The sequence below is a fragment of the Carettochelys insculpta genome, chromosome 3 (assembly GCF_033958435.1).
Source record: "Carettochelys insculpta isolate YL-2023 chromosome 3, ASM3395843v1, whole genome shotgun sequence".
Classification (NCBI taxonomy): domain Eukaryota; kingdom Metazoa; phylum Chordata; order Testudines; family Carettochelyidae; genus Carettochelys; species Carettochelys insculpta.
In genome coordinates, this window is record NC_134139.1 from 45,614,199 (window position 1) to 45,636,204 (window position 22,006).

At 50.0% G+C, this 22,006-nt stretch overlaps 1 protein-coding gene across 4 annotated transcripts in view; it reads left to right on the forward strand.

Moving 5' to 3' along the window:
- The first annotated feature begins 15,484 nt into the window (after positions 1-15,484).
- Positions 15,485-22,006, forward strand: part of TMEM151B (transmembrane protein 151B) — a 37,419-nt gene continuing 30,897 nt past the window's right edge. For 3 of the 4 annotated variants that reach the window (XR_012644942.1, XR_012644941.1, XM_074989784.1), the window contains exon 1: positions 15,485-15,774. Coding sequence is in view for 1 of the 4 variants with exons in the window: in XM_074989784.1 (XP_074845885.1) it covers positions 15,694-15,774 (81 nt within the window). In the remaining 3 variants the exon portion in view is untranslated. Of the gene's footprint in view, positions 15,775-18,237; positions 18,657-22,006 lie in introns of those variants that run through there. The other variant, XR_012644943.1, reaches the window with a different exon arrangement.

Here is a 22,006-nt window from a genome sequence, read left to right on the forward strand (position 1 = left end):
CTGGAGCTGGTTCCCTCTCAGCCAGGAGGAATCTCCCAGCCTGGCTTATACAATACTGGGATTTCCCCTGAACAGGGCTTGGCCCTCGACCAGAGAATGAAGGTTCTGAGTGTGGAATGCTGCTCCCCCACTCTGCAGCGTCCTGTTTACCCTGCTAGGCAGCCGGGATCACGGCCCCAGGGAAGGGCTATTCATCACTATTGAGAAGTGTGTGTATGTTCCAGGATGCAAAGCGTAGTTTCTCTTTAGTCATTGATTTTTCCCTTGCAACCTCAAAATTGAATGTCCAGTCAGTTGCGGTAAACCGACAGGAATCAGTCGGAACAAGCTGTGTTTAGGGATTGTTTTCTGTCCCCCTCTCCTTTCAAAGAAAGCAGCACTGTCCGTAAATAGGGCTGCTTTGTCATCTAGGCAGGAGATAGGAGCTGCTGTTGTTCCGGTTCAGCAGACAGACAACTTTCACACTTGAGCTACCTTAAGGCAGGTTTGTGGCTAAATGCTTCCCGTGGTATCCTCCACCTGCATCTGACATCACTTGCCCATCGCCGTAGGACTATAATCGAGAGGTAAATCTTCAGCGTCAAGACAGAGACCTTCACATGTGAAAGGATTTAAGTGAGGCTGGCTTGTGAGTTCCAGCCCCACTCTCTCTTCTCACACCGACCATCGTGCACACGCACAAGAACTGCAACATGTGCACTGGAAGGAGAGTGCGCAGGTTCGAGCTCAGAATTACCTTCTCCTAGACTGATGTGCCTATAAAGGCTTAGTGAGCTCCATCTGTTCCAGTTTGAAATCAGAATTTCCCTTCTCCTAAGTACTGTTGGTCCACAGTGCCTTAATCCATATTATTCAGTGTAACCCCTTGAGATCACTCCACACAGTGCTTCCTAAATCCACCACCCTTAGGATGCACCTCAACACTGCAGTGAAGGTCCATAGTGGACACCCACTATTGAGGATGACTGGATTAACATCCAGGAAACAACCTACAGAACTGCTGTCGAAAGCCTTGGTTTCCAAAAACGCAAGCACAAGGACGGGTTTGACGACAAGGACAAGAGATACCCAAGCTCTTCTTGATAAGAAGCATGTGACACACCTGGGTTGGCTCAGTGATGAAGAAAATGCCTCCAGGAAATCAGCACATATTTCAGGTAAGCAGGAGGCGTAAGTCAAATTACAGCTAATGACAGAGGATGAGCGGAAATATAAAGCAGTTAAACTTCAAGATGCAGCCACTAGACATGATTTTAAAGCGTACTATGATGGGCTGAAGGCAGGGGATGAGCCACACATTGCTGGCTCTACACTAGTGTGCTCTGCTGATGGCCTCACACTGATCACAGGTCGTGCTAAAGTCCTTGACATGCTGGACTGAACATTTTCTCAAAGCATTGAACCAGACCTCAACTTTTGACAGCCGTGTTCTTGAAGAGATTCCTCCTCAGGCTAATGATTCACAGCTGGTCATACAACCAGCTCTTGATGAGGTACAAAAAACTGTTAACCAGATGAAATCCGAAAAGGCACCTGGCAGTGATGCAATTCCATCATAAATTTATAAAGCTGTTGGTTGCCAGCTGATGTACCCTCTCCCCCATTTATTTAGCACCATTTGGGAGAAGGAGCTAGTCCCCCAGAACTTCAAAGATGCCCTGATTGTACTCATATACAAAAGAAAAGACCATGCATGCTGTGATGACCACTGGGGCATCTCTCTGCTCTCTATAGCTGGTAAGATCCTGGCCTGCATCCTTTACAACCAGCTTTCACTGCATGTGTTGAAAAATGGCATCAATCCTGAAAGCCAGTGTGGATTTCATGATGGTCGTGGCATACCTCCCAGAGATGTAGAAATTCTAGCTCAGGACAGATTATCCTGGCAGCAAACCATTGTACAGGCTCTCAAATGCTTCAAGAGTCAACATATCCAGGCACTACAGGAAAAGTGTAGGATCCAAAAAGTTTGCAGATTTTTATGTGACTTCTGTAATTAGCTCTGCCAACAACGATTGGTTTAGTCACTCACCAACGGTTTCACAACAGATGAGATCCATCATTTGACAGATCAGTCCACACAGATAATCTTTGCAGGATGATACCAACTGCCTGTCCAGTCCTGGGTCTTCCTACATCCTTCCTGAGTGTTTAACTGCCAGACACTTAGACTGTTCATAATGCCACAGGCTCAAAAATAGCCTCCCCTCATTATCAGATTGCTTTGTTGCCCACATTCTGCATAGTCTTCACACCAGAGACCTGCCTCAGATAAAAATACACCAACCACAGAAAAACCACAGACTGAAAGGTGGAATAGTGAGGAAGACAGATGAGGTACACAGAAAATATGTATAAAGACACGGCTTCAGGCTTTACACTTCCACGTTAGATAAAAGCCTTATTCTAATGAAAGTCACCTATTACCTTACAATTGTTCCCCAGCATATCCAGCCTCTTTAGGAAGGATCCAGAGTTCATGGACAGCCTCCTTCCTCAACAGTGTCCCCCATGTTCTGGAAGATCTTCAGTTCAAACCCTTGCCATTTTAAAACAATCTGCAGTTCTTTCTTTCTTTCTTTCACTATAGCTTTTAAATGTGGGGGAAGCTCCTTCCCTGTCTGAGGTTTTGAAGGCTTTTTGTTTTCCAGTTTCAAGATATTCCCATTTGCTTTGATGGTTCCTCATTTGTTGGTTTTGGCTGCACTGGCCAGTGGCTTGGTGCTTGAAGCCAGTCTCATCCGGCTGGGGAGGTCACCACTCTTTGCTTGTTGGCTTCACTGCCCTTTTGTGAGGTGATGCTGAAGTCACCTGACAGATATAATTACAGGTTTCTACATATTCTCTGTGTGTGTGTGTGTGTGTGAGAGAGAGAGAGAGAGAGAGAGAGACACAGTCATAACCATGACCTTTATACATATCTCCTAATGACTACTAAGTTCTGTGCACTACAAGCTTCTGTTCTGTAAGAGATATTACCTGAGAAACTCATATACAGTGAAATAATGTAGTATGCAGACTGTTGGTATAATTCTTTATTTGGGGGTATTTAAGTGATCTGTTCTCCCCTTGTGGTCCCTCATTGTCACAAAGGGAGTGGAGTGTGTCACAGAAGGCTTGCAAACTGGCTTCCTTTACTGGTTTTGCCAGTGACTTATAATTCTGGGCAAATTCCTTCCCTTTTCCCTGCCTCAGTTTCCCCTGCTATATCAGTGGGCTAATGCTCTCACTCCCCTGTTCACTTCCTAGGGGGAATGTGCAGGTCGTGTAATTATCAGGGGTAAAATGTTTTGAGAGCCTGGAATGGAGGGCTCTTAAAAGAGTGAGCAGGAGAAATTGACAAATTCAGTCAATGCGTCAGGTACAGAACCCAGGAGTTCTGGCTCCTAACTGCCTGTTCTAACTACTACAGTCCAACACTAGAGACACTGTCAGAATCACCATTACGTTAGAATGTCCTTTGTGTGTGTTTGTATCTCTTCAGAACATGGACAGAGAAGGACTTTAACCCTGAACATCATTCACCCTCTCCAGCTATTTAATTGCCTTTTGCCATTCACTAAGATATTCAAGGGGACTAGTTTCCCTTTCTTTCCCTAGACAGTTGGATTTTCAAGTCTCCTGGCTATGGTGTGTTTGTATTTCCAGCCTTTCAGCAGAAAGTTTCAAGCCACATCAAGCAATATTTTTAAAAAAAAATCAGGATATATATATATATATATATATATATATATATATATATATGTAGATTTAAACAAACAAATCCCAAATCCTAGTTCTGGGTCATAAAATACTTTCAGCTTTACAAATTACACAACTAACATTCCCATTGCAATCAGTCAATGAAACCAGAGAAAATTCTCCTTTGTTGCCCATAGGGGTCAGTATCGCTACATGTTGCTATCTAGCCTGTAATGCAGATTGCTGTAATGCAGAGTGCTGCTTCTGGTGGCTGGGGAGTGGATACTTCATGCTGTGAGTCCATTCTGTCAGAAATGTGCTAGAAGCTTAGCAAATAACAAGCAGTTCCGTAGCACCTTAAAGAGCTAACAAATTTATTTATTAGGTGATGAGCTTTCGTGAGCAAGACCCACTTCCTCAGTCTTACCCAGGAAAGCTCATGATCTAATACATTTGTTAAACATTAAGGTGCTACAGGACTGCTTGTTATTTATGAAGCTATGGACTAAACCAACTACTCCTCTGAGTCTAGAAACTTAGATTATTCTCCCAACTCTGGAAGGAGATTTCACAACCTAAGCGACTGCTCAGCACCAGCAGTGGGAGACGATCAAGTTCCTATCAAAGAGACCTGGGAAAAACGAAGGCTAGCTCACCAATCTCTCCTCCTGCTCCCTTCTGGCTCACAAACCTCTGCCACTGCCCTGTGGATTCAAACTTTGTCAGAGGTGTCATCCAGCCCAGAGCCGACATTCATGGGCTCTGCCTCAGTCCACTGCCTCAGCATTCCGCAGCCTCATTTTGTAATGATACATTGACGTTGGGGTAAAATGTTCAGTATATGGGGGCTGAGCTGACTGCAGGGCCTGTGGAGTTGTTCAGCACTGAGAAGGACCATCTCTTGCAGGAAATGGCTTCGATGGAGCTCAGCCCAGTTTCCAGAGGACGAGTGTCCATGGCACAGAAACCACTAGAAGCAGTGGCTACTAAGTGGCCCACTGTCTGTCAGTAAGTGAGCTGTGGATGGGGAAATCCAGAGGGGCAGAGCTCTGCTCCCATGGCAGGTGCCGAGGGCACAGTGTAGCAGCGTAGTGGGCAAGCACATTTACATCCAGACTGTAGCTGATTTGTAGACAAATAGAGCCCTTCAATCAACAGATCATCCTGCACTAGACTGCCCCAGGGGAAAATGTGAGGAAGAGGAAAAGGAGGGACTGATGGCTCCTTGTGCTAGAACCAGGTAGCACTCTCCTGTCAGAGATGGAGGTCACTGCCTCCTCGTTAGTCTGCCCTTACAGCTGTGCTAAAGAGAAGAGAAGAGAAGGCCCTCCTACACTTGTATGGGAACACAAAAGCATCGGGCTGTTGTCAAGGGCTGGGGTCCCAGGAGAAAGGCACAGCTCCCCAGACGTGATTCAGGGATGCAAATTGCTTGGACTGAGCAAAATCACAGGGCGGCTCCAAGCCAGTCACTGGAGGGTGTTGAGAAAACATCCTGTTGGCTGCGTAGGATAAGACTTGCTCTGCCTTTCTCCACCTTGGTGGTTACCTATCTTATTGCCTCAGCCAGCCCTTGGGAGGACACCCTCCCCCATCCTCAGGGCCAGCATACAGCCTACATGTCACTTACAAACCACCCAAGCACAGAAAAATTATGCGGTCTGGGGAGTCTGGGGCCTCCGTCCTCCCCTGCCTCTATCTACTCACCTGGAGGCAGAAGCAGTCCTGATGGGAAGATTCCACCTGAGAGAGCTCTAAAATTCAGTCAGTCGGAGGACGGGACCGCTCGCTAAGGAGGGACAAAGTGCTCCTGGTGCCATTAGCATTGCCTTAAACTTCTACCTATGTTCCAGCTCAAGCTACACCTAGCTCTTGCTGTTTCGCTAGCTTCTGGCTGGGCTCTGAGGCCCAAGGTACCATAGGAGGGGCTGTTCTATGTGGTTTCTAGCTGGACTGGAAACAGGCTGCTCATCATCTCACTAGAAATGAGATCTATAGTCTGAATTCCACATCACAGAAGACCCTGGACCCTGGAGTAAGGTAGGAATATAGGCACATAAGGACAGACTCCTTAAAAATGCTCAACATCCACCCCAAGAGGTAGATTTTAAGGGGAGCTCAGCAGACTGCGTGCTGACCAAGCTCTTGTGAAAATCTGGCTGTGACTCCTGATGGAATCTTAGCGGTAGCCCTAAGGATCAGCTACTTAGTACAGGAAATAGCTCTTGGCTTACCTTACTCAGAATCCTTCCCAGGAGACTGGCGGGTGTCTGCACAAGAGGAGAGGAAATGAAGGTGGTGGTGTGTTGTTATTAGCAAAGCTCATTGTCCTGGCGAAAGAGGTAATCCCAAATGTACCACCCAGGGCGAAGATGCTTATCCAAGCCCTGTAACTAATGAATTTAAAAAAAAAATCAGTTGTTGGGCTTCATTTTTCCCTCACATCAGTGTGACTCCATTGACTTCAATGGGGTTATCCCCAATTTACATCAGTACAAGTGAAAGGAGAATTGGGCTTGTTGCTTTTTAAACAACAATTGTCTCCCGTCAGCCACCCCAATGTTGCAGTGTTGGGTAGTGCATGGGAGCCTGAAAGTAACTAGAAACCGAAGGGAAACTGACCAGTCTGCCTTCACTGTCCCTGAGAACTCAAACACAAAGGATGAACAAACATCACGAACGGGGAAAAGGAAATGGAATGTTTAAGACCTTTTTAACCACAGGCCCTAATCCTGCAAGAAGATCCAAGCAATCACAGTCCCACACTTGTGGAGAGCCACAGGAGTTCCCCATTGCCCACCCATGCCAATCCCAACCATGGGATCAGAGACTTAATGACCTCCAGTGTTATTCATGTGATAGGGGAACAGATATTTTTTTAAGCCTGGCCATGTCATTTTAAGAAGAGTTTCTGCTTGCCTGTGGAACAGAGATAAGTGCAAGGTGCATTTATTATTGACTATGATGATTTGTTTATTATCTCTTATACAGAGCTTGCCCAGAACTAAGACAGAGCTTTGGCAGGGATCAGTGATCCACAATCTCAGGATTGAATAAGACTTGTTATAGCCCCAGGAAAGAGCTCTCTAATCTGCACCCACCACTCTCAGCTCTTGGGCCTGAGAGTCACCTTCCCAGAGGTGCCAGTTTGAAGGAGGAATAGGTCCACCTTTGGCCTTGATTCCTTGGCTTCTTGCTACTCCCTCCCTACCCACACAGGAGATTGGAACACCCAGAGTCTGGTCCACCTGTCTCCTTTAAGATCCACTTCTGGGGCGTGTTTGGTGCTTGCAGATGTATGAAACTGATATCAGCATGAGCCCACAGTGCAGGCAGGTGATGTACGAGATCTCCATGCACAGCTCTGCCCATGCCCCTTTATCTAGACCCCCCCGCAGTTAGTCCAGCTGCTTGTTTGTCCCAAGCTCAGGGTCTGGCACTTGTGGTGGTCTCTCCCAGCCCTAATATCAGTCCAGTAACAAGCTAAACAAGTGTCCTGTTCCCTCTAATCTTACCCATCCGAGTGCAGATTTTTTCCATCCACGTGTGGAATAATTTTTTTTCTGTGCACTAAGGTAGGTGTGAATGAGCATCACCAGTAGAAACACAACACCTAGCTGGGGGTGCTCTGAGTGGCATTTGAATTCTCCTGAGCAGCCACACAAGTGCTTGACTTACAGGGAACACTACTGTCCAATGAGTTGTATGGGGATGACCACGATAACACATCTGTTTAAGCATGTGAGCTGCTAGGGTAAATTAGGTTTGGCATTCTCCTCTCAGTTCCACCAGTGTAAATTTGGAGTAACCTCAATGGACTCCATGGAGGAGACATACTGGTGTAAGTGAAAGCAAACCTAATTTCTAGCTGTTTCCAGAAGTCCAAACAGATTCAGGCTGAGCTAAGCACTTGCACAAATTTCCCCTGCAAAAATTTGCCTTCTTACTGCCCATTAAACCTCAGAGACATCGCTCTGATGACGTGATCATAACTGGATCCATACCCAGCCCTCACCATCTTGCACAGATTCAGCTTCTGTAGGGTTACCATATTTGAACTTGTTCCTCTGTCTGTATCAGTATCTACCAACTCACGTTGTATTAATGTGTTATAGTGTAGATATAGTACATTGGTAGGTGATTTGGTAGCAATTGATACAGATACACTCCCTCTCAGGGGTGTCTTCTATTTTTGAAAGTTCAGATATGGTTCCCTAGCTTCTGTCCTTGGATTAATGTCCAAGCAGCTCAATACTGGGGGTTAGAAAGGGATTAATCAACACAGTGAATGTAGGAAGGACTGGATCTGGACTGCAAGGACTAGCAGGTGGGTAAGCATGTGGGTCTGCTGTTGAAATAGTGGGCTGATGAGCAGGAGAGTGGAGCTATGCAAAGTGCAGGTGACTCTACCCAGGGAAGAGAGGACTGCATCCAGCACTCCATGAACAAGTGATGAGCAGTGCTGTGCATTGCCCAGGTAACCAGCTGCTTCTGGTGCTGATCACATGTAACGTCTTCAGTCCTCCAAGTTTATTCCCTGGGATGTCCTCCTTCTGCCTACATCAACAGATGCAATGGCTCAGCGGCAGAAGTAGTGTGGGCAGGCAGAAGGAGGCCAGGCACATGGTGGGTTTTATTCCCTTCCCCGCAACTGATTTGTCTATTATACCTGGCCAGCTTTTTCCTTTGGAAGAACTAGATCGCTGGGGAGATGACTCACCTGGGATCCTGCTGCTTCAGTCTTGAGAGGTGACTCCAGTTCCATATGGCGCCTATCAGATTAGCCACGGAGAAGCAAGTCCCATTGACAAGTTCTTCCATCCAGCCTCCATAAGGGAGACAATTTGCACTCAGCTCTGGCTCATTTTGGCTCCTACTAGCTTGGTCAAGAGGAGGTGACTCCCAGTCTGAAAGTGCCTCAGCTCCTACCCAGAGGCTAAGCCCCTTGTGGTTCATGGTCCCTTCAGCTTCCCCAATTAATTCCCAGCAGGGGATGATGAGAACTGAGTTAACTGTAACCTGAGCCAGAGACAGCAGGAGCCAGGGTAATGAATACAAGGAGGACAACTTAGGCTCCCGTGTGACCCATTTGAGAGTGAGCAGACAGTTCCTATGGCACCATATTACCAAGAGAGGGGTCAGAGTAGGAAACAAAGGGTTTCCAGCTGTCAACATTTCCTATGTGCTCCACATGCCCTACAGCATGAGCCAAGAAACTGGCTGTGTGGCAAAAGCCACCACTGCCCAGGTGCATTGGGTACATCAAAAGCAGTCTAAATGGCTTCAGAGCAGTGAATACAACCAATGAGCCATGGCAGAGAGGTATCCTTTAAACTGGGCACCATGCCAATGCACAGAAAATAAAGGATATTTTCAGTAAGAATCTGTAGATTCAGAATACAAAATACCAGCACAAGAGCAGGGAACTCTCACTCCCTGATTTCAAATGCAGCTTCACTCAATATATTGCCAAATATAGCTTTACCACTTGGGTACAAACTAAAATCTTGACTAGTCATGAAATGATAAATCTCTTTTTGCTATAAATGCTGCAGAGGTGGGCACAGAGGTCCTGATTCTTCCCTGGGCTGGCACCTTGGAGTGCCTTTGATGACACTGAAATGGCAGTGTAAAGCACTGTTATTCTGATCTGAAAGCATTTTACATCCACTCTGCAGGTGTACATGACTCCACAAAGTGCCATTTGGGGAAATGACCACAGAGACACATCAATAAGAGAGCATCTTTGTCCCAGCCGCCACATCTTCTTATAAGTTCCCCCACCCAACCACCTGATGCTAAGGAAAGTTGGATCCATTTCACTCCACGTGGTACTGATTGGTAATCCAGAACTGCACCCCATCTCCATTTCTAAGTCCTACAGATAGGTAATTACCAGGTGTTAATGGATATTAAGGCAAAGGTTACACTGTTCCTTGTCTCCTGTGATGCACTCGAGAAAGGCTGCATGGTCTAGTGGTTAGGACAGGGATTGGCCATTAGGACTCCTGGGTTCTGTTCATGGTTCTGCTATTGATTCAGAGGGCAGACTTAGAGAAATCATTTCCAGTCTCTGTGCCTTAGCCTCCCATTTGTAATTACCCATGGGAAGTATCACAATATCACAGACGTTAACCTGGGCCTATGTGAAACTCCAGGACTCCTCCTAAGCAGTGGCAAAGGGCTGATTGTGTGAGATTCCCAAATGTGAGGCCACAGTGACGCAAGGAATTACCAGCTGAGTGAACAGGTGTAACAGCTTTGGAGCATTCCATTTACATTTCCAAATGTGTGAACGTTTAACAAGAGTGAACCTAAGGAGCCTGAGAAAAGTCCTTGCAGCCCTATCAAATGTCATGGCTCTGTGACATGCCTGCATCATTGAGAAAATGCTCAGGAAACAGCTGCTAGTTCAGCACAGTGAGCTTTAGAAGGCCATGCATTCTAGCCCCAGCTCATCCACTGTCTAGCACTCATTTCTCGGTGCACTTCCCATCACTGATTAACCAACACAACAGTTTTATGTTAGGGGAGATACATACCATGGACCCATTTCACATACATCTGAAGGTTTGTGCAAGGTCACTTCGGGCTGAGCTGGGAGTAAAGACACAACCCTCATCCGCCTTGCTACGCTTCCAGAAGGAGCAGGCCAAATGGAGAACTTGGCTATGTTGTTCCTAACCCTAGGGAACACTCCACCCCAGGCCAGGAACAGAACCTACAAGTCCTAATACAAAACATTCTGCTGCTGGCTCACCATCAATCATCTAATCCATTAGCAAAGCTGGTGCTGAGTCTCTGTCTAAGGGCTGGCCCACGTGAAGAGCTGCTGTCACTGGTCAGACCTTTACCTTAAGAGATCTATGCTGTAGATGTATTGGTTCAAACCTCCTTGCTAACTTGCCCCCCATTGTACCTCTGAGCTGGCTGACTGCTGTGTGCTCTTGTGTTGTCCTTTTTGACTGACCCTTCTCTCTTTGTGGGAGACCAATGGTGTTCCTATAGGAAGTTCATTGTGGAGGACCCCCTGCTCCAGATGAGGTCAAAGAGGCCTTCACCAGCACTAGACATAACCCATATCAAAATTGGAAATGTATGGAAATTATTTGCGAGTGTGCACACACAATACAATGGAATTTGCACACACAATCACACACGGAACTGCAGAAAACTTGGCAGCTATGCCCTTCACTGCTGTCTGCACTGTGCTGTGTGCCGGTGACTCCTTCTGAAGTGAACAGGCTCTGGGTCTCTAGGCTCTTCTGAAGGCTGTTGGATCCCAAGTCTGAGGAGGGAATCAGCTAAGCAGCAGGCAATAAGATTCACAACAGGCGTGCCTGCTTGCAGCTGTTGCCATGGAAACATTAGGAAAGAAGAGAGGAAATCCAACTCCCCTTTGGAGATGAGCTTCTCCAGCCTTACCCCCCCTGCTGCCCCACCCATTTTCATGCAAGCCTGCCGGTCCCTCTGAGGCATTTCTCCAGCTGAGGCTCACAAGCTCTGTGAAATACTCTTTCTCCAGCAGACCCCAGGGAAGGGAAGAGCTGCTGCAAAGAAGAACCCACCCAAGTTCAGCCTGTATTCAAACCAAGTGCCAGAGCTCAGAGGAAATCTGTTTAATTTCCAAAGGACTCAGCACTAAGTGGTTTCGCCCTGGTCTGGGTGGATCCAGGAGGAGCTGGAAATCTGCTGTCCTAAGGCCTTCAGCAGAGCAGGGCCCAAACCGTGAAATCCAGACCGGGATTGGAGTTCAAAGAAACAGATAGACAATGGTTGTAATCTTAGAGCTGTTCAAATACAGGGGGTTTAGGTCAGTCCCATCTCTAGAGGTTTGGAGAAGTTTTCGAGTGCTAGTTTGAAAGGACCCTCTTATACTTCACTGGCCGCGTCTACATGTGCACACTACTTCGAAGTAGCGGCGCCAACTTCGAAATAGCGCCCGTCACGGCTACACGTGTTGGGCGCTATTTCGAAGTTGAAATCGACGTTAGGCGGCGAGACGTCGAAGTCGCTAACCCCATGAGGGGATGGGAATAGCGCCCTACTTCGAAGTTGAACGTCTAAGTAGGGCACGTGTAGCCGATCCGCGTCCCGCAACATCGAAATAGCGGGGTCCGCCATGGTGGCCATCAGCTGAGGGGTTGAGAGACGCTCTCTCTCCAGCCCCTGCGGGGCTCTATGGTCACCGTGGGCAGCAGCCCTTAGCCCAGGGCTTCTGGCTGCTGCTGCGGCAGCTGGGGATCTATGCTGCATGCACGGGGTCTGCAACCAGTTGTCGGCTCTGTGGATCTTGTGTTGTTTAGTGCAACTGTGTCTGGGAGGGGCCCTTCAAGGGAGCGGCTTGCTGTTGAGTCCGCCCTGTGACCCTGTCTGCAGCTGTTCCTGGCACCCTTATTTCGATGTGTGCTACTTTGGCGTGTAGACGTTCCCTCGCAGCGCCTATTTCGATGTGGTGCTGCCCAACGTCGAAGTTGAACGTCGACGTTGCCAGCCCTGGAGGACGTGTAGACGTTATTCATCGAAATAGCTTATTTCGATGTCGCTACATCGAAATAAGCTATTTCGATGTAGCGTGCACGTGTAGACGTAGCCACTGTGTCCAATAAGGCTGTACTACACAGCTGAACGACAGTCAAACCTGGGACGACTGGTTGTTCGGACCAGCTGGAGAACATTAAAGGCTGCTTGGGGTACACTCCTGGCCAACCTTGCTTAGCTTCCGAGCGCTTTACGGTCTATGGTACAAGATGGGCTTTGGCTGCCAGCACTAGACACCCTGGAAAGAGAATCCTCTTTCTTAGACAAGGCCTTGGTTGTGCTTCCCCAGATTCCAGAGCAGACTACCTGGATACACAGAATAGTTTGGCCTTTTTTTAAAACAAACTGCTCCTAATGCTTTGAGCTCCAATATTTGAGCTTGAGCAGGAAGACTTGAAAAGTAGCTGGTTCCTAGAGTGACCAGACAGCAAGTGAAAAATTGGGATGGTATATGGAGTGGGGTGAGTAACAGGCACCTATATACAGCAAAGCCCCTGTTGGGATTGTCTCTATAAAATAAGGCCATCTGGTCTTCCTACTGGTTCCTGTAGCAACACAGTTCTGGCTACAATCAGCCAGTAACAAAAGACTTTTGGGAACAAATGGATCTCATAGTATCTGCAGCACAAAGGGTTTGGGAGCAGCTTTGGAGAAAGGTCCAAATTTTCTGATGCTGTTCTGAACTGCACCCCAGAGAGAAAGGGCAAATCAATGAGAGGAAAAGCTTGACATGAGAGAGACAGACAGACAGAAAGACTTGTCAAGTGATATGTACAGGGAATGAATATGCTTGATGAACTGGTTGTTCATTTTCCTGAGTGGTACAGAAAAAAATCACTGGGGCATCAAGAGAGCCTGCTCCCCTGTAATATGTTGGCTTAGTGTCCATGTAGGGCCCTTCTTGTTCAGTTTTGATTGTATTTAATCTTCCTCAGGAATTTATAGAGGGAAAACCTACTCAGTAGCTAAATGCTTTGATCAACAGAGTTCAATGTGGTTTGCTGCAGAACTAAAACAGAATTCAAAACACAATGCCACTTCTGTTTAAGAAAAACAATAGCTTTCTAATTCCCAAACAAAATATTTTAATTTGAGTAAAGAGTTTCGTATTGAACTTAGAATTATTAGCCTATGAATATTTACATTTAATAATTGGGCCACACCATCTGCACTGCAGAAACACAACTTCATCCATTCCTCCTGTTTTTGATTTTTAAAGCTTTGAATACTTCCATGTGCTGTGGAAGCTATTCTGAGACAAATGTTCATTTTCTTCCCATTTTAATGTGTGGGATCTTTAAACGGTTATTTGCTAACAGCTTGAAATGTCTGTGTGGTGGGTGTGAGATCCCTCAGTATGTTCAGATGTGCATGTATTTCAGAGTGTGCATGTAGGCCTCTTGTTTATTGTATCTTCTAGATCAGGGATTCTCAAACTTCATTGCACCAAGACCCCCTTCTGACAACAAAAATTATTGGATGACCCCACCTGGGGGTGGGCAGGAATGAAGTCTGAACACACCCAAACCCCACTGCTCTGGGTGAGAGGGGCAAAGGCCAACCCCCACTGCCCTGAACAGGGGGAACCAGGGTGGTTCAGCACCAGGCAAGTGCCCTGAAACCTGAGCCCTGATGCCCAGTGCTGAAGCCCTTGGGTCCTAACTTTGACCCTGGGTGGTGCAGCTGGGGCTTCAGCAAGTTTAAGCCAGTCCTGACAACCCTTTTCAAATGGGCTCATGACCTTCTTTGGGGTCTCAACCCACAGACTGAGAATGCTGTTCTAGACTAATATATACCCTTATTTAACAGGCATATACAGCTGGAATAATGTATTACTGCAATAGAAGTATTCCATGTATTGGATTTTCCTAATAAAACAAGTTATACTTTGAATACTGAAGTAGAATGAAAATCAGAAAAAAACCATAACTCTTTTTGTAAAAGCTGCTCTTTTTTTTATATATCTATTTTAACTGAAAACAAAGGGCTTATGTATATGATACCATGAGATTGGTGAGTTACAAGTTACAACGAGACCTCGTGTCTCCCCTGAATGGCTCAAAGCCATGGTGATACAGCGAATGCCTGCTACTTTGCACTCTGTAAGTTTCCCTCCTAACCTGAGCATGTGGGCTTTGAGCACAGAAGGCCCTGGGTTTGCTCCTGACTGGGGGGTATATGTTCATGTGGTTCTGATTCATTAACCCTCTAACACTGCCCCCTCAAAGCACATGTTTATTTCAGGCATTCTCACACCTACTGAAAGTCACAAGTATTCAGAGCTGATAAAGGACACCAGATTGCCAGGCCTGGGGCCTGAAGGACTCTAATCACATAACAGGTAGAGCAGCAGGTTAAATTTGCTTCACAGATGCAACCACCAATGTATCTCAGCCCTGCCTTGGGGGCACCAACCTCTAGAGAGGAAAGGAGAGCTCAGTCGCTCTGGCTTCTTAGAAGGGCCAGCAATGATCCAGGTCACACTCATGGGGAGAGTCCTGCATAGATGCAAAATTTGCATCTGCAAAAATGAGCTCTGGTTACCCACAGATGCGGAAATCCATGCGCATAAAAGAGAGATCTGCAAATCTGCAGGATTCCAGATATTAAAATGGGTATCTGCAGTTGTGGGTATCTGCACCCACAGATGCTGATACCAGCAGCTCCAAAGTGGAACCCGCTGGTTGGCAGGGCTCCCTCGGTGGGGTTTGTGAGCTGAACACCTGTATACTGCGACCCACCCAGCTCATTTCACTGCCTGGAGATCAAATGGGGAGGACTGGTCCTGCCCGCCCCGACATGGCCTGGAAGATTTCTCCATGCACCCCCTCCCCCTGCAGAGCCAGCCGCAGCCCTTTCCCAGCCACGCTTCTCCCTGGCAGGAGGGCTGCGACAGCAGCGGCCACGGGCTGCAGCTCCGCGCGCGTGGGGGGGGGGCAGGGGCTGGAGCAGGCGGGAGGGCCGTGCTCCCCTCGCGCGCTCTCATACCCCAACACGTGCCAGGCCGGGGAGCGAGGCAGCGGGGTCGCCTCTGCCCGCCGTGGCGGCAGGCGCGCGGAGAGGCTGGGCGGGCTCGTGCGCACGGCGCGCGGAGGGCGTGGGAGGGGCGGTGCGCGGCGGAGGGGAGGGGAAGGGGCTCCCGCGGGCCCGGCGCACAAAGGGAGGGAGGCGGCGGCAGCGCAGCCTCAAGGTCACACTTCTCCCGGCAGAGGGAGAGAGAGGAGCGAAGGCGGCCGCGCTCCCGCCCCCCCGGCCCCTCCTGCTGCTCCCCCTCCCCCGCCCCGTCCATGGGGCCGCTGCCACCCTCCCGCCCAGCGCCGCGGGGCTTCGGGGCCATGCGGGGCCCGGCGGAGGCGGCGGCGGCGGCTGCCCCGGCCCCGAGCCGCTCGGCGAGCGCCTGGCTGCGGGCGGGATAATGCGGCTGCTGGGCGCCGGCCAGCGGGGAGGCAGCGCGCCGGGCCGCCCGCCGCCATGTCCCCCCCAGCCTCGGCGGCCGCGGCCGACGAGAGAGGCAGCAGCAGCTCGGTGCCGGCGGAGGGGGGCCGCGAGGAGGTGAGGACGGCGAGCCCCGCTGGGGCCGTGGAGCGGCTGCATGCGGCCGGGCGGAGGGGCGGCTTTGCAGGGCGCTGCCGGGGCAAAGGCTTCGCCCCGCCCTTTCCCGTCCCGTCCCGTCCCGCCGCAGGACAGCCGGGCCGGGCCGTGCATCCAGTTACTACAGCTACCGCCCGCGGGGCAGCCTGGCTCGGCGCCTTCCCAAGGGAGCCCTGCTGCGCGGCTGGGGGCAGGGACTGGAAGGCAGGAGGCGCCCCGCAGGCTGCAGGGACGAGCCCGGGTGCGGGCGGGAGGGGACCCAGCGGGCTGTCTGTAGCTCCCGCTTGTATGGGTCAGTGGGCGGGAGACAGTTCAGCCTGGTCAAGGGTATGGAGCATGTTTCCCATCGGCCTAACAGGCAGGCGCAGACTGCGGGTAAGGGAGCCCTGCCCCTGTCCCGGTGGCAGATTTGGGCGGCTGGGATCTCTGGGACCCGCCAGTCTGGTGGGCAGCAGCACTGAATTGCCACAGCTAGGGGAAGCGCTTGTCTGGCAGCCGATCCCCCCGTAACCTAGTTACCTAACACCTGCCAGGGCAGATTTAGCCAGGCTATGGGTGTGAGAAGATCTGTCTACCTAAATACCATCCATAGGAACTGATAGTGCTGTTTCCCGACTTACAATCTATGCATCCCTCTCTCCAGTCTGGCTCTTGCTTCATTCTGTGCTCATCACCATGGCAGCTGAGTCTTTCTGGCTCAGAACTGGAGCAGCCATACAAACACAGGGACTGAAAAGCTCTGAGGGGTGGCTGGAAGGTGCATGGGATGGTGTGGAAAGGTTGGGTGTTTTGGGAGGCAGCAGGAACAGACGATGGCATTGGCTTATTTTCCCTGTCTAGTGGAAAGCCCTGGGCACTGACCTGAAAGGTGTTGGCTTCCTGCAGTAGAGGGAAGTTGTGGTGCCCTGCAACAATACAGGAAACCCCCTTGGGAGCATATGAGGGGCAAGCATAGGTACATGATTCTCCTGAAGGAGGTTGGACTGGCATTGGGGAAGTGGGAGGTTAGATGAGCAGATAGAGGGATTCCCCAGCTCTTGCTCTGTGGGGTGCATCGGGGATTTGGGATACAAAGGAGCTGCAGCTGCTCGTCTTGGTCTTTTTAAGGCATGGGGTGAAAGCTGGGGAGGCATGAAGTGCAGACTAGGGTAGGCTAGGAACCATGTGCTCCCTGGCTCCAGCATGCTGGTGCACTGTGGTCATCTTGAATATCATTCCTGTAGATGCCAAGCCTTGGACACGCAGCCAGAAGGAGCTGTCTGTGCTGCAGCCAGCCAGAAATATGGAGGGGAGGGACAGTCCTCTTGTTTAGTGGAGAAGCACCTTCACTTATTAGGGTCCCCTAGGAAATGAAGTGTTATTGACCACGATTAACCTCCAGTGGTCTGCGGGCAGTGCGACACTGTGAACACCTACCTGGGGATTAATGATGCTGGTCTTGCAGCTGTGGGGCCAGCCCTTGCCGGAGCTATCAGTTCTTGGGCTACGTGCAGCCAGAACTGTATTTACTCGGTACCCTGGGAGGACCATTTGGTTGCTGCTAGGAGGGTGGGTCGATAGTTGTTGGCTGCTGCATAACTCTGGTGTTCTGTGGACCTCCATTTACTTGGGAAGCACACGCCCGCGCGCACTTTGCTAAAAATGTGTTGAATTGTGAATGCATTTGTGGGAGACTTGAGCACCAGCTGGAGCATGACGAAGAGCGCAGGACGAGGAAGCTGTGCAAGTGTTGCACACACACAGCTCTCCTACAGACCCTCGCTCCTGACGTGTATTCTTGTCCCCGCCATTGCACTCCTGGGTTCCTCGCACAGAGCTGTCCCGCTGACCCACGTTCCGCATAGCTTCCTTGCCACACTCCCATTCCATGCCCATTAGTCTCCTGAGTCCAAGGCTTCTCTTGAGCAGATGCTGACAATTATTAGAGCCAAACTGGAGTGATTTTTGGATTGTAGGGAGATGCCCGCTGTCTGCTGGGACAAGGTCCCTCATCTCTTTCTACCTGAACCAGCAGGTCTGCAGTGGGAAAGGCTGAGTGTACTGATGCCTCAATGGGAGCTGAGTGCCTAGCTGATATGGTGTATCTTTTTTTAAAAGAGTGTTATTTTCGTGTAAGCACAGGGACTGCAGCGAGAGTCCTGGAGAATGACGGCTTCTATGTGTAGAAGTGTAAGATGAGCCATGCCGTCCCTAGCCTTGGGGTCAGTAAAATATCCAGTCTTTGATCTTTCTGCTGAGGCTGCCAACAAGGAAGTCAGTATAATATGACCCTGTTTGGGCTGACAGAAGGTTTGAGTCTGGGACCGACTGTGCTAAAAGCATGAGCTATTCCACTGTTTGAGCTAAAGGAATATATCCCTTAGCTAGCAGCTACAGTAGGCTCTTATCACCTTATGTGGAAACTCCATTGGAGCAGGACAAAGCCTCTTACTCTCCAAACTGCTCTGGTGTTTTTCATAATGCAGATGGTTGTCCCTTAGGAATCAGGTTGAGACACCATCTGCTCATTTCACATAGGTACCAGACAACCCACCACCCCCTGGTGACTTTTGATCCCTGTCCATCAGGGCAGAACTGGGAAAAGCAACATGTCCCCTTTAATGCCCAGTCATCATAAACGCTGGGGGGCCCTCTGGGTAGAGCCTGTCCGAGGCCGCTAGTCCTGTTGGGAATGAACTGTTTTCCCATGGAGACTGGGAGGACACGCTGGTGCCTTCACTGTTCCCAAAGACGGAGTGCCTAAGGAACATGCCCAGCTACTATCTCTGCGGTAAAGGCCCCTTGGGCGCAGCCTGTAGCGGACACTGGAGAAAAGGACAGGAGCCTGGACAATGGAGATGAAGGTGAGGGGGAACTGCAGTAGCTCTGCCTCCTTTGATGGTGCCTTGTATTGTCATAACCTAGTCTCAGAAACCTAGTACCAATTTGGCCACCGCTCTGCGTAACAGCAGGGCTGGCTGAAAGCTGGAGGGAATGCAGAAAATTCCTTCCTGTCTGCCGCACACAGGTACTTCTCTGTTCGGCCATGCAGTTCCACCAGGGATGGCTCTGGCCCCTCTACCTATCACTGGCCCGGTTCCGTAGAGCTCTTTGCTTCCATCACCACGAATGAGGTACAAATGAAACCAGCATCTTTCAGACATCCATTAGTGGCAATTCCAGCCTTCCCCAACTAACACTGCGGCCTGGGAATAAGCCGAGGGTACTTGAGTCATCGCTATGCCCCTGCTCTGAAGTGACTTCTGTGCGTGGAACACACCGTCCATGCATCCCTGTGTAATCTGGAAGTCTTGGTGCCAGTGCTTAAGCAGGCTTTCCTCTAGGTCTCCCTGGCTCCCTGATGTACAGCCTTCCCCTCCCCTCTGCAGTTGGTGGCACTGCCAGCCTTGGGCGAGCCAGGTGTTTGGATGTGGGGCACAGCTGCAGGGTTTGCACTGCTGGGGTCTGACACTCGCGCCGAGTGAGACAAGGGACATCCAGCCCTGGGGCTTTCCCACTGAAGTCAGTTGGGTTTCCCAGCTCTGACCCAGGGCAGAGTGCCCCCTCCAAGTCTGTTCTGGGGATTGGCTGCTGTAGGGGATGCACAACGCTTATTACTCTCTTATCTGATGTAAGCCAATCTGCAGGGCAGAGCCATGGTAACTGCTGCTAATGACTCCCAGCAGGCTAATCTTCAACTCGCTGCCCCTTTGTTCCAGGCAGAGGCCACCTGAACCCCACACTGGTGTCTTGGGGCTCATGACATCAGAATGTTGGTGCTCTGGCTGTGGGACATATAACCTTTCAAATCCCTGGACAGTCCCTACTCAGGTGATGCTGGAAAGCCGAGTGTTATGAAGCCATGGAGATGGACTGGGGGGAGCAGATGCGTGTACAGAAATCAAGGGTATTCTTGGTGGGTGAGATGGAGGGGTAGTGAGAAGTCTTTTCTCAGCCCCTGTGTGGGTTGGCAGATGGATGGCAGAGGCTGGAAAGAGCTATTGGTGCAGAGTTGGGCATGGGCTGGGTCCATTTAAGGGAGGACATAAGAGCCCAGGTGTCTGGGAACAGGTTAGGACACTTGTTAGGTAGAGGGGTCATAGATGTGGGCAGGGTTGGGCTGTTAGGAAAGAGTTCTGACTGGAGCCACAACTCAGCTACAGAGCTCTGGGGGCTCTCAGTTTGCTCTGTATTCAAAGTTGGAGCAGCAGTGAAGATAGGGATAGAACAGTGCCGGTTAGACTTTCTCCTCGGTCTCTTGGGAGCTGGGAGGAGGGGGTTCCCCAGATCTCAAGGTCAGGAAGCCTTTTGAAGAGTTTAGTCCAAACGGTGAGTGTGTCATTTTGTTCCTTCACTGCCTCCCTTCCATGCTGCTTTCAGTCACATGCCCTCACTTCACTGCCCAGTATAAGTTTTGCCCCTGCAGCAACCATTCCAGGTGGAAGCAAGTAAGAGAGGGTCCGTCCTGCTACAAGCATCCATAGCAGCACTGACTGCTTACTGCAGCTTTCAGCATCTTTAGTCTTAGTGATGGTGCTAGAGGCAGAACCTGGGAGTAGTTATTGTTGTGTAAGGGTATGGAAGTCGTGCCTCAAAGCACTTCATGCACATTTGGGAACTCCACCTTCACAGCCCACTGGGCTTAGGATCATTATTCCCACACAGAGTGGGAAACTGAGGCACTGAGCAGTGAAGAGACTTGATCAAAGTCATGCGGAGAGCCAGGGCTGGAAGCCAGGGTGCTGGACTCCTGCTCCTCTCGGTTAGTAGTAGAAGAATCTGTACTTGCAGAGGTGCAAGTGTAAGAGTAGATGAGCCAAACACTCACAGGTTAAGTACAGCCAGTGGAGGAAGCTTACAGTGAACTCAGCAAGAGGCTAACCCCATTTGCAATGAAGTGAGGCGAGAAGTTTGCCCTATTTCATTGGGCTGCAGTGAGCGGATTACAGCTGCACTTGTAATGCAGTCTCCACTGCTGAGAGAGAGACTTTTCCAGCAAAAAAGGGATTTCCCTTTTGTCGGCTTCTTTGGTGTTCTGGACTTTTCCATGACTCGGGTTTGCTTCCTTAAAGAGGAAGGACTCTCCATCCTGGCTAGTGCCTTCAGGCAGCCCTAGCAGATAGGCCTTTAGGGGTGATAGCTTCGGAGTTGTTGGTCTTTCACCGAGCGTAAATTTGCAGCCCCAGGAGAGGAGCATGTGTATGTGTACGGTGTGCACAATTTGTAGCAGGGATGCTGTGTCCCTGTAAGGCACTGCAGCATTTAAATGCTGCGTAGTCTCAGGAGGAGGCTGATGCGTGGACTAGAGCTCTACCGAACCCAGCTTCTGGGATAGAGGGTTTGCTCCGGTGCTTCTGATGACTTGGATAGGTAACTGCAAAGGGCTTCTCTTTGGACCAACCACAGGGCTACCAGGAAGCTACTGCACGGGGTGTCTGCCTCCTGAGCAGAGCAGGCAAGTGAGAGCATGTCGCACGCTGCACTGGCTATCAGCTGAAGTTCACGGTGCTGCTAATTATCTCCTGTCTCACACAACGTGGGATCCCTCTCTCTTCAGGACTGATACCCCCACCCCTGTCAAAACAGCACACTGAAATATTGGGATGGTTCCTTTTCTCTCTTTGTTACTGCAAACAAAGCCAGATTTCTGGAATCATGCTCCTTGTTCCCTGTTGCCCAGTAAAATCAACACGTCCTCAGATTAGCATGCACCGTAGGGATCTGCCAGAGGCCTTTTCCAGAGTCCCCTGTGCTCTCCTGCCCTCCAGCATTACAGGAGTTCTCCTGCTGCATTGTAAAGCAGACTCTGGACTGCTGGGTCAGGCTGCAACCCATGCTGTGTAAGGAGGAAGCTGGGGAATTCCTCTTTGATGGCCCCCTCTGCACTGTGAAGGGTCCCCAGAGAGAGGTGCTCTTGGGCCAGTCAGCAGTGCAGGACTCCTTGACTGTGAGGCTCCAATGGATGCTCTGCTGGGGAGCTGAAAGAGGGAAGCGAGGGGGTCCTGGAGCTCCTGTGATGCTGCCAGGGAGCAGAGGACAAAGGGAACTCCTGCAGTTCTACAGGGCAGGCTGAGTTAGGGAGCAGAGTAGAGGAGCAGTCTGGGAGATCTGATCTTGGGCCGGGCAGGGTTGAGATGGGGACAGAAGAGGAAGCCAGGGAGTTGCTGTGACTGTGTGACAGGGCTGAGGAGCTGAGAGGGTTCAGCACAGCTCT